This window comes from Tenebrio molitor, chromosome 2 (genome assembly GCF_963966145.1).
Source record: "Tenebrio molitor chromosome 2, icTenMoli1.1, whole genome shotgun sequence".
In the NCBI taxonomy this organism is placed as follows: Eukaryota; Metazoa; Arthropoda; class Insecta; order Coleoptera; family Tenebrionidae; genus Tenebrio; species Tenebrio molitor.
Window position 1 is genome coordinate 17,253,435 of NC_091047.1, and position 17,002 is coordinate 17,270,436.

At 33.6% G+C, this 17,002-nt stretch overlaps 4 protein-coding genes across 6 annotated transcripts; 3 read left to right on the top strand and 1 right to left on the bottom strand.

Annotated features, from left to right (window-relative positions):
* Positions 1-1,564: 1,564 nt before the first annotated feature.
* Positions 1,565-8,686, top strand: Tmem214 (Transmembrane protein 214). Its single transcript, XM_069040068.1, has 11 exons — positions 1,565-1,673; positions 1,724-1,845; positions 1,897-2,075; positions 2,130-2,297; positions 2,673-2,976; positions 3,024-3,446; positions 5,130-5,272; positions 7,783-7,909; positions 7,961-8,214; positions 8,274-8,392; positions 8,443-8,686. Exons 2-11 carry the CDS (start codon positions 1,731-1,733, stop codon positions 8,561-8,563), a joined length of 1,953 nt encoding a protein of 650 aa, XP_068896169.1. The 5' UTR covers positions 1,565-1,673; positions 1,724-1,730; the 3' UTR covers positions 8,564-8,686.
* Positions 8,629-9,972, bottom strand: LOC138124889 (deoxyribonuclease TATDN1). Of its 3 annotated transcripts, none has more exons than XM_069040072.1 (6): positions 9,838-9,972; positions 9,600-9,779; positions 9,362-9,545; positions 9,106-9,303; positions 8,844-9,056; positions 8,629-8,796 (listed from the first exon to the last, which is right to left on the bottom strand). In XM_069040072.1, exons 1-6 carry the CDS (start codon positions 9,860-9,862, stop codon positions 8,697-8,699), a joined length of 900 nt encoding a protein of 299 aa, XP_068896173.1. In that variant the 5' UTR covers positions 9,863-9,972; the 3' UTR covers positions 8,629-8,696. The 3 variants fall into 3 exon arrangements, with proteins under 3 accessions (XP_068896173.1, XP_068896172.1, XP_068896171.1); XM_069040071.1 differs by having other exon boundaries at positions 9,359-9,545; XM_069040070.1 differs by having other exon boundaries at positions 8,629-9,056.
* Positions 9,973-10,697: 725 nt separating this feature from the next.
* LOC138124888 (glycosaminoglycan xylosylkinase homolog) lies at positions 10,698-12,158 on the top strand. Its single transcript, XM_069040069.1, has 4 exons — positions 10,698-11,102; positions 11,157-11,581; positions 11,693-11,893; positions 11,950-12,158. The coding sequence occupies exons 1-4, from the start codon at positions 10,698-10,700 to the stop codon at positions 12,131-12,133; spliced, it is 1,215 nt and encodes a 404-aa protein (XP_068896170.1). The 3' UTR covers positions 12,134-12,158.
* Positions 12,159-12,305: 147 nt separating this feature from the next.
* Positions 12,306-16,994, top strand: LOC138124886 (ATP-dependent RNA helicase DHX30-like). Its single transcript, XM_069040066.1, has 6 exons — positions 12,306-14,514; positions 14,566-14,782; positions 14,833-16,204; positions 16,254-16,633; positions 16,688-16,758; positions 16,812-16,994. The coding sequence occupies exons 1-6, from the start codon at positions 13,409-13,411 to the stop codon at positions 16,975-16,977; spliced, it is 3,312 nt and encodes a 1,103-aa protein (XP_068896167.1). The 5' UTR covers positions 12,306-13,408; the 3' UTR covers positions 16,978-16,994.
* Positions 16,995-17,002: the final 8 nt, after the last annotated feature.

The window sequence follows — 17,002 nt, forward strand, 5'->3', positions numbered from 1 at the left end:
AAAAGTGTCAATGTAAGCCACGCTTTATTGTCATTATGATTGACGTTTGAAACTATTTGACATTAGAAAGTTTTTCGCATCATCATTACAAAAATCGAAAGTGAGGTTAGTTGTACCTAAAGCCAGTTTTACATTTTTATGTCAATCGAATGATAAATCGTCCAAGATTCCGTGTCCGCCATTGCACCTATAAAAATTTGGTTTTTAATGTAGTTTGCTACATACAGCGTGATCAACAATGACTGAGTCTGTTGGCAATGAAACAATTGAAAAATATTGGTGTTTTTCAGTTTCGTAATTGGCACTGACTGGATGTTTTAACGTGACACGACATTAAAAAAAAATTAGGTTATGTCGGGTATGTTTATGCTAATACAAAAATGACTCTTTGATGGTAAAAAAATTGATTTTATCATTTTTTATTAAAATCTTATTTGGTGTGTTTAATGTCTTGTTTGTCGTATATTCTTTGGCAAAGAATAACTTAAATAACACTTATCAATAGAATATGATATATCAAATATACCAAAAAATTTTTCTAAGACAATGAATTACTTAAAATTCAAAGTGAGTCGTTTTTTGTGACTGTCAGTGTATATACTGAAAGAGTATTATTCAGTTGTAAAAGTATATGGATGAGCTCTGGGGGGGGGTCCGGACCCCCTGGACCCCCCCCCTTATCTACGCCACTGATAAAAACGCTTAACACCTTGTTGCGGGGGTTAAAGGAACGCCACTGGCGCCAAAGCGATGCGATACCCGGTGGGCCGTTCAAGGACGTTCGCGGTCATAAAAGGTTGCTGGAGAAGGAACGATTGGCTTCCGCATCACTTTCAATGCATTACCAGCATAGGGCGCTTTCCCTCCTTGAAGACAGCAAATTAATTGCAAATGACTAATTTCTCGCTAAGGGATAGATGATTTTTCGTTTCACAATCAATTTTGGTTACTGGCGGCATATTAATTTGGATTTAATCTCTCAATTCAAAGTAACCAACCTTAGGCATTCAAAATTACTTTTGAAAATTCTAGTGACACACAACATGAAAAACGTTATTTCCCTAAAAGTTCGAATTCTAGGGAGTAATTTATTTTTGACACGAGTGTAGTAATAAAACAATTTTGTTGTATGTGAACTATATTTTATAGCAGGATTATATAATTTTGTTACACTGACTTTATGAATTTCAATCATGTTGTACCTTTTACCGTCATTATGACTGACATTCAAAAATTAAACTTTTCTGTACCAGTCTCCCAGTCAATTTTTGAGTTTTGAGTTAATTGCACTGAGTGTAATTAAATCATCGCTTTGCAACAAATTGGTCATCATATTTTTCACCAGGTTCACTCATAGTGTCTTTTAATTAACCAGCCTGTTCTGTGATGGTTGACAGCACAGAACACCTCGTTGACAGTAACCGCTGGAGCATTCCAGTGTAACTTTAATTTACCCCGGTGTAATTTATGAACGCACTCCAGTAGTTCTCTGGTTATGGTTTCTGTCGTTTCCGTATTCCGTTCATTCCACGTGACATGTGTTATGTTATGACGTGGATATCGTGGCACTGGCATTGAGGGGTGAGGGCATTAAGTAGGGGAAACGTCATTGACATGTATACTCTGTGTGTATACTTGGCAGTAATTTGTTAGTTCAAGTTGCACGTATTTTTGTACAGCATATTTTATTTTTTTTTTTAATTTAATTACTTAATTTTTCAAGTAATAAGATGTCAGGTCAATGGGAAGTGGTGGGTAAGAAGAAAGACAAAGGAAATCCAAAAGTTGAGAAACAAATCAGTAAAAAGAAAACAGAAAATTTTAATGTAAAAGTAGAAGAAGTCTGTAAGTTAATGTCTGAAATGTAAATTCACCAATTCTCATATGTAATTGTAGTGACTAGTTCCCAAGTTAAGAATTTATACAACAATGGTAAAAACAAGGAAAATAAACCATTTGAAATAAAGAAAGTATCAGAAGTTGGATTGAAGAAAAATCAAAAGAAGCCAGAGAAATCTCAAGAACCACCACCAAAGGCAAAAACACCAAAATCAATTGAAAGTGCACTTAATCAAGTATTATTTTTTCCCATTACTATTTTCCAATGTAATTATTCCCATTTGCTCTAGATTGATATTGAAGAATTCAAGAATTTGTTTGAAAGAAGCAAATCTCAATTTCCTGATGCTCCTATCATATGGCTTAAGGAACTCTCTCACTTTTTAAATCAGAGAATTAATCTGGATGTGCAGGACCCTATCTTTATTTCAAAACCACCAAAATTTCCTTTACTTATTGTAAGATTATTTTTTAATTGATCCAGAATTACAGAGAAAATATTTTAAAAACCAAGGCCCGGTTTCTGGAAGTAATTTTATCGGGCCAATTTGTTAACTCTCCGATAAATATGTGATTGGTTGCTTTATAGTGTTTCTATAGCAATGCTTGATTTACGGCCGTATTCACCAACACCAGTTAAAGTTAACTGTAGGTTAAGTAATATGAAAGCATTGTTACAACAATAGGTATCTAAGTAACGAAGCATTTTAACTTACAGTTAACTTTAAATGGCGTTGGTGAATATGGGCCTTAACCGGCCAGTTAGTTATTGCGCCGTTCCAGAAACCGGGCATAAGTATGTTACAATTTTAATTGAATTATTAATTGTTTAGGTACCCTCAGGAATAACATCTGTGATTAAAAGAGCTGCCCAAGAAGCCAACAAGAGTAATGTCCAGTTGTTTTATGACATTGCTTTAACTTCAATGGCAACTGACATGAGTAAAAATCTACCAGCTATAGGTCATAAACTTTTTCTGCAATATATTGCACTGAGCGAACCAAGTTTAGTAATTATAAATCTAACAAAACATATTGTATTGAGAAATTCTTATCAAAACAGACCCAACATTGGTATGTCTATATTATGGGCTGTAGGGCAAGCTGGTATTAGTGATTTTCAAATAGGATTGAAAAGTATGTTATTGAATTCTGTGTGATATTATGCAACTAGATTATTTTAGTTTTTCAGGAATTGATGCTCCCATTAATTGAACTGAAACATTATTCAAAATACATTGTCAAATATTTAATAGATTTAATTAAGAATGCTGATGGTGGTTCTCTTACAAGAGAACAGTATGTGATGCTTCTGGAATCTATTTTTTCTAATAAGAAGAATTTTCCTAATGATCTTAAGCAAGAATTAATATCTATAAGCCCCAACTTGAAGTTCTTCCTTTTTGGTTCACTTAAATCAGAAACTTTTCATAGTTCATTAGAATTTTATCTGAAGAAAATTACAACTAATGACAGTTATTTACTTCAAGAATGCCTTTGTGATGTCATCATTCAAGGTTTGAATAGAGACCAAAGTAGTTTGGATCATTGGTCTAAAATTTATGTGAAGAATATTGCTCCAAGTGCCATACTTCTTGAATATATAGGTAAGACATCAAAAAAACATTTTTAATATAGTACATAATTAATTAACAATAAAATAGTCATATTGTTTTGATCACAACACTTTTACTTATGTACTATGCCAGCGAATAAATTTCGGCCACGAAATTTGCTGTCATTTGGAAAAATGAAATGTAGTCTGGGCTTTATTGTCATAATTTCTGACATATTAAAATTATTTTCTCAATACTTCAAAGTAACGTCAGATTAACTGAATCTGAACATGTGAATTGTGTCAAAGTGACAACTGGAAAATAGGGTTATTAATATGTAAAGGCTGTTTTACAACTAATGACAATGACATGAAATTGATGTCCGAAATTTATTCGCTGGCATAGTACTGTCGCGAGCAATAAATTTTGGTCGTCAATGTCATTTCAAAATTTGGTTAGATTGTCACAAATTTTAAAAAATCCCTGCCTGATTATGCCCACGTAATCAAACTATCAAAAAATTGAGAAAAAAAATGATAATTAATGTCATACAACATGATGATAGGTTATGATATTTACGACTGTTTTACAATGGAGTATTTTCGATTGCGTCAAAAAATGACCTTGACGACCAAAATTTATTGCTGGCGACTGTAGCAGCATTTAGATATTTATGTCAAAAATGAAAGTCTAATTTTTGTGATATCAACTTAAAATTAACACAAAATTAAGTTTTGTTTTTTTGATGCACAGTTTTAATATGAATAGAATAAATATACAAGGATGTTGCATTCTCCATAGTCGTCACTTTTTGACATTTCAAATGCAAAGTATTAATGTCAATGTACATGACAATTTCAAATTATTCTTGTAAAAAATATGGCACCTTCAGTTTTTCATAAATATAGAATCGTCTTAATGGCTTCTGAAGGGTTGTCTATGGGGCAAATTGATGCTGATCTTTTGATTTTGAACCCTGCCTCCACAGCTGGGATTTACCCCACCCGTATGACACTGACAGATTAAAATAATTTTGACGACAGTAAAAAATAAGGTTAACCATCCTAAAGCTTGCTTTACAATTGAATATCATTAATGTCACATTGACGACCAATGTACCGGGTGATCAAGAAGGACTGTTTAAGTTGGCAGTACAATAAGAAAATTGTTTAATTCGGTTATTTATAACACTGCAACCGGATATGTTTTGTTGGTTTATTTGACAAATATCTGATGTAGGTATAGCATTAACAACAACAAGCCATCAACAACCGAAAGTTACTCCTGTTATACGATTTAAAATACAATTCAGTGTTACCAACTTAAACAGTCCTATTTGATCACCCCGTATTTTGGCCGCGATAGTAGAGTTTCGGCCACGGAATTTTAGTTGTCACTTGTCATTCCATTGACATGAGATGTAAAGCGGCCCTTACGTATTCGTAACCTTATTTTCTGCTATTACAAGATTTGTCATTTTGACGCTGACTGACTTGCATGAAATTTTTGGATTTCAATTCCAAAAGTCATCATAATGACAATAAAGCATGGACTACATCCTTTTTCTTGAATTGACATGAAAGTGACGGCCAAAATTCCGTGACCGCAATTGTAAGTACTTCAATATAAGACTTCAAGAAAATATTGAGGGTAGTTGTTTACCTTAGTTCCATTACTATTGTGTAATAAAAAATATTGTGATAAACATTGGTTCGTAAAAATGAAGTATTTCAGACAATAACTGGCAAGCAGTTTCCAACAAATTAAACCGGAAAGCATTACAACAAACTGTAGACCAAATTATCACTCTCAATAACGAACTTGTGTCAAAGAAGAAGAAGGATCAAGGATCGGTTAAGACAGCTGAGATTTTGCAGGTATGTATTAGAGTTATAATTTAGAAGTAGAATGATAATATTCATTCATTATTTCCGATTGCAATGCTTTTAAATTGGAATCATACTCCGGCTATTCGTCGATTAGTTCGTTGGTAGAAATTTGAACGAGAAAAACTCTCGGTGACAAAAACTTAAGATGAATAATATCCCCAAAAAGCGCCCGTACACTAGCGCTCAGCGGGGATTACTCAAATTACACTTTTGAACAGGCCGGTTATAATACAGCAGGTCGTGGTATATACCCATAAATAAAAATCAAATGAAGTAGAAAGTATGTACTAAAAGGTAAATTATTACCTTTTAATACTTTCTACTTCATTTGATTGACATTGACATTAGTCAACTTTGCTTTTTTTTACTGAATGGAGAGTAGCGAACTCAACTTTAATGAATACATTTCATGGGAAAATTTTGCATAAAGCAATAAGAACTTGGTGGTTAAATCAGTGTTTCAATTATTTGTATTATTTTTTACAAAAAATAGTCGATCATTACTTTTCTTACTTTGTAAGTATCTAATTTTAATACCCAAAATTTTTATTTTAAACATTTAAAAGATATAATTGATCAACTTAAGTACATAATATTTTTGTTTTACAATACAAAAATTTCCGATAATAATGCGGAATCTGGAAAAGTGTCCCGAATCGATGGCTTTTTTGCACTAAGGGCCTAAGGTTTCAAATTGACGAAATAATTGAACTATAGGTATTTGCTATGGTTGCGTTTGCAAGCCATTTCAGCGGCAAAACCTGAAACTTCAGAAGTTTTCAAAACGTAACTGTCTGCAAGTGTATCTACAATAGTAACGTCCCAAACTAAAGGTTGACTTTTAATCCTTGGTACTAATTTTTATTTTCGATATCATCAATAAATCCATATTATTCTCATATAATTCTTATATAATACATGTTAGAAGTGAAACATTTAATAACCACACTTTTTTCACCTTTATTTTCTCGTTGTTTTTGCTCAAAACTGTAAATTGTAAATATATACTTACATGTCGGTTTACATTTAAAGTCCATTCATTTTGAATTGAACTTTTCAAGGTCAAATAATTTTATTTTTTGGCTCTATAATTATGTTTTGTAAATAGTGATATGCAGCATGCAGGTAAGCACCGTTCACCTTGGATTGAGCATTGCTATTAAAAAAAAATAAATCGCATTATGTTGGTTAGCTGCATGTCACTATTTACAAAACATAATTACAGAGCCAAAAAATAAAATTATTTGACCTTGAAAAGTTCAATACAAAATGAATAGACTATATTTTATTAAACAAATTAAAAATATTTATTAAAATTTAACATAAAATAACATTTTTAATTTACAATGCGAAAATTTCCGATAATAATGCGGAATCTCGAAAAGTGCCCCGAATGCTTGCAGCGTTTCCACGTTGAATGGCAAGGGAAATCCTCTCAAAAAGGAATTTCTTAGATTTTGAATCCCCTGATTCCGCGATAAGTCGGTCTCCGATGACATTAATGAAATCTATTGTTTCTTTGCACCAAGGGCCTAAGGTTTCAAAGGCTAAACCTTTAAATATGTAGTTTGACGAAATAATTGAACTATATTTGTTATGTTTGCGTTTGCAAGCCATTTCAGCGGCAAAACCTGAGACTTCAGATGTTTTCAATACGTAACTGTCTGCAAGTGTATCTACGACAGTAACGTCCCAAACCAAAGGTTGACCTTTAATCCAAATTAAACAAATTAGATGTAAAACATGGGTTTACAAGATTGTTTGAGAAAAATTTTCTTTTGGACATTTAGATATAAATAAACGAATAGCAACTATAACTCCGTACTCTGGTAGATTGCACGTTTTTTGACAGAAGACAGACACAGAAACCGGTTTGGCGGGAATTAATCTGCAGGGATACAATGGTTTTCTACATAACGTGAAACAATTGAGATGGAGAGTTTAGTATTTTTCACTGCTTTATGTTTTGGAACTAGAATTTAAAAACGTGCAATCTATCACCGTACGGAGTACTTCCAATATTTTGAAATTGGCGGGTTAATTCTAGCGCGAGCTTCCACATTCCACCTATTGTGTTATTTTGTAACTAGTCCGCAACGAAAACGGTGAATCGGTGTTGTCTTCTATGTTTTTAGTCTGTGGTTTTTAGTGTCATTGGCAGTTAATGATCCTGAAAGGTAATGGTAGTCGATATTTGTTATTGTGTATTTTATTTATTAATTAGCGTTAATCATTTAAATTGAATGAATTTGCAGTAATAAAAAGTAAAATATTAAAGTTTGTACCAGCCAAATCGATACGTAGATATTTTTTAAAATATAAATTTACCGATTAAATTTTATTTCAATATGTTGTTTTTAAAGATAACCAGTAGTAGGTAGGTCATAGTGTTATTAGTCGAATTGCTATGGATTTTTTTTTAAATTTTATACATTCATATATTTATACACAATGTACTTCATATTCTCACATTTAATTTATTACTAATTTATTTTCAGAGATTATTGGAAAAAATGGCAAGTAAAAAACAAACAGGTTTATCTTTTAAGTTCCTCTTTTTTATGCTCTGTTCAATACTTGCCGCGTTTGTTTACTTTGACATCAGACGTGAAGGCTCATGGCAAAGTATGTTACAATGAAGCTGTAATTTATTGATTTTTATCATAAACTCCTTAGATTCAAACATCAACAGAATCTTAAAGAATTGGGGTGTATGTGAATATACACACATAATTTTACACAGGATTAAACAAGGACTGCTTTTGATAAATGATCAGCTAGAAGAAAACTTTCCAGTTTATTACCACATTATTGCTAACTTTTTAGAACCTTACATCGAGTTGTTAAGGAACTTGGGTTATATTTTATATAACATTTTCCATGACGTTCAAGAAACTGTATTAGAAAAGTATCCAGTGGTGCTACAATCTGTAAGTTATTTTTTTTTATTTACATATATCACGTGTTACGACCTTTTATTTACATTTAGGTTGAGTTATACACACCAGGTTTTGTTAAGCAATCACAAAGTGCAGTGAACAGTGTCTGGTCATCATCAATACTTTATTTTAACAACAGCATTGTTTATTTACAAAAAGAAGTGTTTGTGTAAGTTTTATTATAATTTTTAGTTTTTGAAGTAATAATTGTCATTACAGTGGCCAGTTATCACCTGAGAATATGCAGAGGGTATTGTGTGAAGCTTTTAATGCGACCCAGAACAAGGCCACTGAATATTACCATTGGTTATATGAGAAAGTTCAAAACACAATCAAATAAAGGCTGTGATGTGAAGGATGAATACTTTATACAATAAAAGGCTTTGTTACAAATAATGTTTAAAGTTGGGTTATGGTAATTTTATTATTGTAAATCATTCCAAATTATATTAATTTATCTTAATTCCTGCAGTTTATTTGTTAAAAAACAATTTTATTGTATTTTCATAAATGATGTCACATAAAGTATCTGGATCTTCATTTTTAACAGTTGCAATAACGTCAAGGACTTGTCTGAAACAACCTCCTGCAAATTAATGTTACAAGTTAAAAAAAAATACCTAATGTTTGCTGGTTCATTTCTGCTTTTAACTGCACAATCAGGCTTCCATTTTTCCTTTTTAACAGTGTTTGTAAAGAAATTGTCTTTAGAAATTAATGAATATCCTGCATGAGTAGGTCTTATTTCACACCAAGGGCAGTCAGTTTCAATCAGAATTTTATCATTTGGCAGTGCTGCAACAGTTTTCAGGTTTTCTTCTGTTTTTAATGAACTAGGAAAAAACAATGTAAAAGTTTGTCTTAAAATTGATGAAATGTTACCATCCATTTAAGCCAATAAAAAAATTCATATCAATAAAACTCTGGGCCTCTTCAATGCGACCATCAAATGAATGTACCACTCCACATGCATTCTTATGTCTACTTAAAATTTCTATCACATCTTGGGCTGCATTTCTACAGTGTAGAAATAAAGGTAAATTACAAGTTGTGCTTAAGTCTAGTTGCAACTCAAAATATCTAAAACATTTTTTTTTACATTTCAAATGATTTACATAATACATTTTGGTAATACAACTTTTTTTGAATATCCTTTGGACAGAATTGTATTCGATCATAATCTAAACCACATTCACCAACAGCAACAACTTTTTTACTCCCACTCTCAATGGTTTTTTTCAATTCTGTTAAATATGTGGTAGGGTTTTCATCAAATTCCAAGCACCTTGTTGGATGACATCCCACAGTGGTAAACAATCGTTCTGCAAATGATTCAATAGCAAAAAATTTTTTTCCATTTTTCTCAAAAGAGAAACCATCATTTGTGGCAAGTGATAATGCCATTTGACTCTCTTTTAAATTTCCTCCAGTAATAATTATTTTTTTTAATCCAGCACTCCAACTTCTCTGCAAAACTTGTTGCAAATCTCCTTCATGTTTTCTTGTCCCATTGTATATTCCTGAATACATGGCATCTGTTAAGTTGGCTCCAATATCTAAAGCAAATATTTCATTATAATTCATGTTTGTAACATGATCTAAAATTTCACTAACCAATAAATCTTCGTAGGGGACTCATTGTTCAAGTTGATGGGATCACCTTTTGAAAAGTGTGGTTATGTTATGGTTTGGTTTCAGGATCGTGGTTTCAGGCTAAGCAGAAACAGCATGAGGTTGTTTGTCTCGAGTCTGAAATTTCCATTTTCCACAAATCTTACCACAATAATGGAAGTTTTTTTAAACGCAGAACACCTATCATATTTTACTAGAAATAGTATTTTCAGTTTATATCACCTTTGATTACAATCAACTTCGTAACAATACATATAATACACTATTTACAAAATAATGACTATTGTTAATTATTATTGTTAATGACTGTTTGTTATTGTTTTTGTTGGTTTTTGTTATGAGGGCCAATGTTACAAAAGAAACAAAAAAAAATCATACATTTATGCAACAATGCCAGTCATTTTTTTCCGGTGTCTGAATTTAAAAAAAAATTAAATACACTCATATTCTATTCAAACATATACATCTAACCCAAAGTTTGTAAGTAAAACCAGAGGTAAAACTTTGACTTCATCTCAGCTGTAATTAAAAGAATTTTTGGTAGGTAAAAACTTCAATTGGATTTTTTTCAAAAGTGACCCTTTTAGATTCTCTGCTTTTAGCCACAGCCCTAGATAAAGAAGAACCATAGCTTCAAGCCACAGAAGTTAATCTAATAGAAATAGGTATCTCATAAGTATTAATCTTGATCTTAATATTAGATTATTCCTGTTTTGCTTACCATTAGGTTCTGTTTGTTCACATTTTACACATGCTTTAAAAACGTTGGCGAACTTTTCATTTTCAAAGGAAGTCAATGGACACGTATCTGCAATTGAGGTTATGTGGATATATTTTTTTAAATGATACGTAAGAGTCGATTGTTGATTATTAGCGTAATATTGATCTCAATATTTCTAATTTCCACAAACTATTTACTAATAACGTTAACAGACTCAGAGAATGAGGTTAAGAGTGTGCACGAAAAAATTTATCAACAACTTGAACATCTACCAGATTTCTATAAAATTCGTAAACCGCTAGAAAATGATGTGACCGATAGGTTTATAAAAAATATTAACGTAGATGATGAAAAGAATTTAAAAAAATTGTGGAATGTAGCCCGTTCTTGGGTATCTAAGACAAAAATAGTTGATTTTGAAAGTCCACTTTTGGGGAGCGTATTATCAGCCCTGAAGAAATCAAAAATAATTAAGGCCGATCTGGATACTAGAGGCACGCAACTAAAAGTACAACTGACACTGGACGTATGTTTTTTCATTTTAATCCATATGCAGTTTTAATCAGTTGTTGATTTTTAGGGTCATCAAACCGTGATATTTAAGCCAAAGTGGTATAATAAAACGACAATTATCGACGGGCCCGTTTACGCTGGGAAAGATAGATACAATTCTGAGGTGATTGCATTTTACCTATCTGCAGTTTTGAACATGCCACTGACGCCCTGCAGCGTCGAGCGTAGCATATCACTTACACATGAAATCATACCAGTAGGTACTAAACGGTTAATCAATACCAGCTTTGAAATTGGCAATAGAACTTGTATATATGGAAAATGTTTTTATTGTCGAAAAGAAGATCCAATTTGTGAGGACACAAATTTTTCATTGTATGGTACTGTGATATTTAATATAGATGGCTCATTTAAAAGTTACCGATCGCCCTGGCAAAGAACTTACAAGAAAAATAAAAAAGCAATTTGGGAAGAAGAAGATAATTATTGTAGGTTTGTATAAGAGGTACTAATTTAAAAAAAATATGTATTGAAATACATGATATAATTGATAGTTTTTAATTTGTTACAAATATTTCGTTTGATTTATAAGAGTTGTTTTAGTTCTGTGAAGGATAAAATAACAAAACGTCGACTATTTGATTTGGTGGATACTTCAATATTTGATTTTTTAATTCAAAATGGGGACAGACATCATTATGAAACGTTATACAGCAATGTTATATTACTGGATAACGGAAAAGGATTTGGAAATCCAAATGTATTTCATCTTGATATTTTAGCTCCACTGTATCAGTGTTGTGTGTAAGTTGTAGAAATTTGTATCAAATTTGTTTGAAACTGTGCCTTTCAAATTGTAGATTAAGAAGCGCGACATTTAAGAAACTGCTTAATTTAGCGGGTGGAGCCTTAAGAAAAAAATTGGAAGTTATGCCAGACATCGAAAATTTAATAACCACAGCACATCTTGACGCACTTGAAAGGCGGTTGCTAATCATTTTTGCTACTATAGAATACTGTAAAAATCAAAATAAATTGCAATGACATTTATTATCAGTGTTCGGACAGATTTAGGCTATTTAAGTAGTGGGGGACGATTTCATGAACGTGCGGCACAGTGGGCACAGTACTTGCAGGGCGTCGGGCCCGTAGAGGGATATAGAGGGAGCACTGCCTATGCTGGCAATGTAAAGGAAACGGCACGTCGCGAGACCTGTGCGGAGACCTTTTATGACGCCTTTTAAAATGACCGCCAGTACTTAGTGAAATTTCGTGACGAGGGTCGTTGGGCATCAGATGCTTCATAGGCGTCGGTGTTCCGTCATTTTACTGAGATTTGGTTTTTTACACGTGAACCGGTTGGTGAATTGTCTTTGTATTTTTTCAGTTGTATAACTCTGATCTGTTTTTATTTTGAACTAAATATTTACGGTCGTCTTCCTACAATTCCTACAAAAATTGTCCCCAGAAAAAAAGTTAAAGGGACGCCGCTGGAAAGATGAAATATCTGCGTTAACTTCGGTTTCGCCCGGCTCATCCTAGAGACCTTTTATTAGGTCTACAGAAAAGTGCGGTCGTATCCACTTTTTTGAAGAGTGCTCCCTCCATATCCCTCTACGGTCGGGCCCAATGTAGTTTCACGATTTAATAATGGTTTGTCTGTTTTTTGAAGCAGTACAAGACTCGACAGATTACCTGGCGTCTTATGGTTTGAATATTGTTTCCATTATTATTTGATAATTTATTTTTTACTTTACAACCTTATCGAATTTTATTCAAATAAATTCGCTAAACACTTGGGACGCCACCGGACTTTGCTTCCGACTCACACTGAATAAAAACGGAACAAAAACTCGGCAAAAACCATACAGTCGACCTATTCAGCAGTAAACACCATCGCGAGTCGGATTAACTAATTATTATAGCATTATTCCGTACGCTGATTGTATTTATAATATGAAACCACATAGATTGTAAGCGATTAGTACTTGGTTAGCATTTTTGCATGCAATTATATGTATTAGGCACAGATTTGCCGCTTCCTACTTAACGCCTATTTGAATCCGATCTCTGTTTATTATTCTACATTTTATTATTATTAACATTTTTCACGGCCTCCTAGATACTCGTCTCTGTATCTAGGAGGCCGTGCATTTTAAAATTTAGTTTTAATGGCGCGAAGAAGAGTTTAAACTTTTTTCGGTTGGTAACGACAGTACTCTGCTTCTGCTGTCAAGTCCCTGTCAAGTGTCAAGTCAAAGTCAAATTCTGTGGTCAAACTTTATGTAATTCGAGTGCTGTGCGATTAAATATTTCAAAATGTTTCTAAAAGCAGTATTAATTTTGGAAAAAAGTAATTTATTAAAGCGGCGAAACTTGCTGAAAACAACATTTGCACCTGCACATCAAATGACTCTAGACAAACGTAGCATTATTTTAAATACAAAAAGGCATGTTACTACAAATTCTAACCTAGAATTTCCTAAATTGTTGAAATCTAATAAATTGAAAAAAATACAAATTAATAAACCAAATTTAACTTATCAGAATACCTGCACAGGATATGCACAGAATAACAAAATTTGTTTTAGTTTTCAAAGTGAAAATTCCACAGCAATTTTAGTTAATGTAGACAAAATGCATGTTTTAAGCAGAATTCATAAATTTTTGAGGTCAAATCAAAGTGTGTCTTGTATGTTAAGTGATAATATTCAAAGTAACATATTTTCAAAAATTGTGGGAAACAGTACTTGGAAACTAGTAAATTCAAATCGAGTATTTTCTACTATTTCACATTCTAATGACCACAAGAATCCTCAAGATTTCCCCAGTATTTCAAGCAACACTACAAGTCTTGATCGACTACATGCTGCTCCCAAAAATGTATTGCACAATGTTTATGATGTTGTAGCTCGAGAATTTGACAATAAAGATCTTCATTTGAAACCTGCTTACAATATTGTTAAAGGAAAAAGTATAAATCATTCCTGGTGTTGTACCTATAACGTTAAATGGCCAGAATCTATGAAGTTTGTGTCAGTAGGCCAAACAAAGCAAGAAGCCTCTCACAAAGCAGCATTGTCTGCTTTGCTCTGGTTAAAGAAAAATGAGAAAATAAACAAAGATGGTCAGCCCATCATCATTAGCAACAATGAAATGAGAGAGATTGTTAAGCAGAAAGTGGAAACGCTGGTTTTGGATGGATCTACCATTGACAAAATGAAGAGTGTGGCGAATATTTATGAAAACGAGTTTGTATCATTGTTAACCGAAAATGTGGAGAGGAAAGGCGCACATGATTTAGAAGATGAAGTTGGCACGCCTGATTTGTTTGCAGAAAACAGAAAACAAATTAAACAAAAATTGTTTCCTCCCCTTAAATATTCAGCCAAAGAGCTGGTCTCTTTGCCTATATCTGAATACAAGTAACGTAAATTTTCACAACTACTGTTTGTTACTGAAATAATTCTTTTTAGAGAACAATTTATAAGTTTGTTGAAGGAAAATAGAGTGGTGGTGATTAAGGGCGAACCAGGATGCGGCAAGAGCACCCGAATTCCGCAATATGTGTTGGAGTTGTGGGCCAAAGAAGGTTTACAAGAGGGAGATCCTTGTCAGATCGCGGTCACACAACCACGACGCATCGCCGCGATTTCCTTGGCCAACCGTGTCTCTTACGAACGGCAAGAACGCGTAGGCCAATCAAACCATTTAAATACTGCAATTTAATTTATTTTTTCTAGTGTGGCCACATCGTCGGCTTTCAAATACGTTTAAAATCCAATTTTAATCCGACAACCGGAAAAATACTCTATTGCACAACCGGTATCCTCCTAAAACACGTTCAATCCGACAGGCACTTGTCAAATTTTTCGCACATCATTCTAGATGAAGCGCACGAAAGAGACGTCAACACGGACTTACTGTTGAATCTGTTGCGAGACACCCTCACCGTCAATCCCAACCTGAAATTAATTATAATGAGCGCTACCGTCGACGTTGACCTTTTTAGAAACTATCTAAACGATGCGCCCGTTATGCACATCCCAGGTTTCACATATCCTGTGAAGTCTTATTTTTTAAACGACCTTGACAAACTTGACTTGAGCAAAACTCACAACATGAGTTGCAACAGTCAATCTCCAACTGTAGTGCACGAAGATGTCGTCAAAGTTATCAATTATATACACAAAACCAAAGATGAAGGCGCGATTTTGTGTTTCCTTCCGGGTTGGGAGGATATTGTAAAAGTTGAAAGACTACTTCCCTCGACGGGTGATGTGGCGGTGCTGTGTCTTCACTCGAGACTGCAGGATTCTGACCAACAAAAAATATTTTACAGACCCCCCCCGGGAGTGAGGAAAGTCATTTTGTCCACAAACATCGCGGAAACTTCCGTGACCATCGACGACGTGGTTTACGTTGTCGACACGGGAATTCACAAGGAAAATCGCTTTGATAACGATAAAGGTGTGATGTGCATTGATAATTATTGGATATCACAATCGAGTATGATTCAGAGGAAGGGTAGAGCTGGACGGATCCAGCCAGGAGAGAGTTTTCATTTGTACCCAAAATCGAAATACGAATCGTTCAGTACATTTACCGATCCTGAAATTTTGAAGACTTCCCTAACAAAAATCCTTCTCAATTCGAAAGTCTACAGTAACAACATGGACGCTTTGCAGTTCATGAGTCAGTTGCCGAGTCCGCCGGAAAAGAATTCTACGAGAAGAGCAGTTCGAGAATTGAAAGATTTACAACTGTTGGATGAAAAAGAAAATTTGACAGCACTGGGACGAACTTTGGCCAATTTTCAGTTAGAACCTAAACTAGCAAAAGTGTTGGTCAATGCCGTGGTTTATAAATGTGTCACACCAGTCGTCGACATAGTCACAATTTTTTCTGCAGACACCGAATTGTTTTCTACTGGTTTGGTGGACAAACAGACTGTCAAACAAATTAAATCTCAAGGTTGCAAACACAGCGATCACTTAGCACTGATGAGGCTTTTTGAAGCTTGGTTGGAAATCATGGATGAGAACGGTGAAAGTACCGCTGCAGAGTATTGCGCTGACGCAAATTTAATTCATCACAAACTTATTACAGTTAATAGTGAGTTTTGTACAACTTTATTTTTTGAAATGTTGATTGTTTTTTGCAGAGTTGCGCAAATTACATTTTGATTATTTACACAACGAATTGCACGAGGTACTGCCCATCGCTGACAATTATTCAGATAATGACGAGTTGGTCAAAGCTATATTGTATTCTGGAGTTGGAACGCTTTTGAGACATCGCAACTGGGATGTGGTTAAAGGTCGCTTTAAAAAATCGAATGTATTTTTGAATAATTACAATCAGAAAGCGTCCATAACATCAGAAAGTGTCAATTTCAAGAAAACCTCATTTCCTTCCAACTTATTTGTATATTTCAATGAAATTAGATCAAACATCAGAAAAACCACGTTGATCAGAGAGTGTAGCATAATTTCTCCGTTGGCGGTATTTTTGTTTTCAGATAAGGATCTCATATACAGAGAAGTACATTTACCTGTGTTTTTTTATTTTGTAAAATTGTGAATGATGCATTTTTAGGTTGAAGGTGAAAATAATGCAGTGATTTTGGGATTGAAGGATACGAAAATAGAATATTTATGTTCCAAAGAGTGAGTAGGAATAAGACGTCGTTACATATTTTATTTTCATGAGTAAATTACAGAGGAGCACTCGCCGTGAAGAAATGTAAAGAAGCCTTCAATTCCGCTTACTGGTATTTTATTTTCCAATTGACAGAAGGCGGAGAACACAATCCACATGTCAACGAAGTTTGGGACAAAATGCTTGAACACATAAATTCAATTTTAATGCAACACAGTATAAAATAAAAAATATAAATTCGTCAGTTGATTT

Bases quoted from the DNA above. Each gene is read 5' to 3' on its own strand.
- Tmem214 (XM_069040068.1), top strand. From the start codon at position 1,731: ATGTCAGGTCAATGGGAAGTGGTGGGTAAGAAGAAAGACAAAGGAAAT. The intron at 2,076-2,129 runs GTATTATTTTTT...CATTTGCTCTAG, and splicing joins TTGAAAGTGCACTTAATCAA to ATTGATATTGAAGAATTCAA. The intron at 7,910-7,960 runs GTATGTTACAAT...TAAACTCCTTAG, and splicing joins ACGTGAAGGCTCATGGCAAA to ATTCAAACATCAACAGAATC.
- LOC138124886 (XM_069040066.1), top strand. From the start codon at position 13,409: ATGTTTCTAAAAGCAGTATTAATTTTGGAAAAAAGTAATTTATTAAAG. The intron at 14,783-14,832 runs GTAGGCCAATCA...TATTTTTTCTAG, and splicing joins CTTACGAACGGCAAGAACGC to TGTGGCCACATCGTCGGCTT. The intron at 16,634-16,687 runs GTACATTTACCT...ATGCATTTTTAG, and splicing joins AGGATCTCATATACAGAGAA to GTTGAAGGTGAAAATAATGC.
- LOC138124888 (XM_069040069.1), top strand. From the start codon at position 10,698: ATGATACGTAAGAGTCGATTGTTGATTATTAGCGTAATATTGATCTCA. The intron at 11,103-11,156 runs GTATGTTTTTTC...GTTGATTTTTAG, and splicing joins AAGTACAACTGACACTGGAC to GGTCATCAAACCGTGATATT. The intron at 11,582-11,692 runs GTTTGTATAAGA...GAGTTGTTTTAG, and splicing joins GAAGAAGATAATTATTGTAG to TTCTGTGAAGGATAAAATAA.
- LOC138124889 (XM_069040070.1), bottom strand. From the start codon at position 9,862: ATGAGTCCCCTACGAAGATTTATTG. The intron at 9,546-9,599 runs GTTTCTCTTTTG...AATCATTTGCAG, and splicing joins ATCACTTGCCACAAATGATG to AACGATTGTTTACCACTGTG. The intron at 9,057-9,105 runs GTAACATTTCAT...GTTTTTTCCTAG, and splicing joins TTTATTGGCTTAAATGGATG to TTCATTAAAAACAGAAGAAA.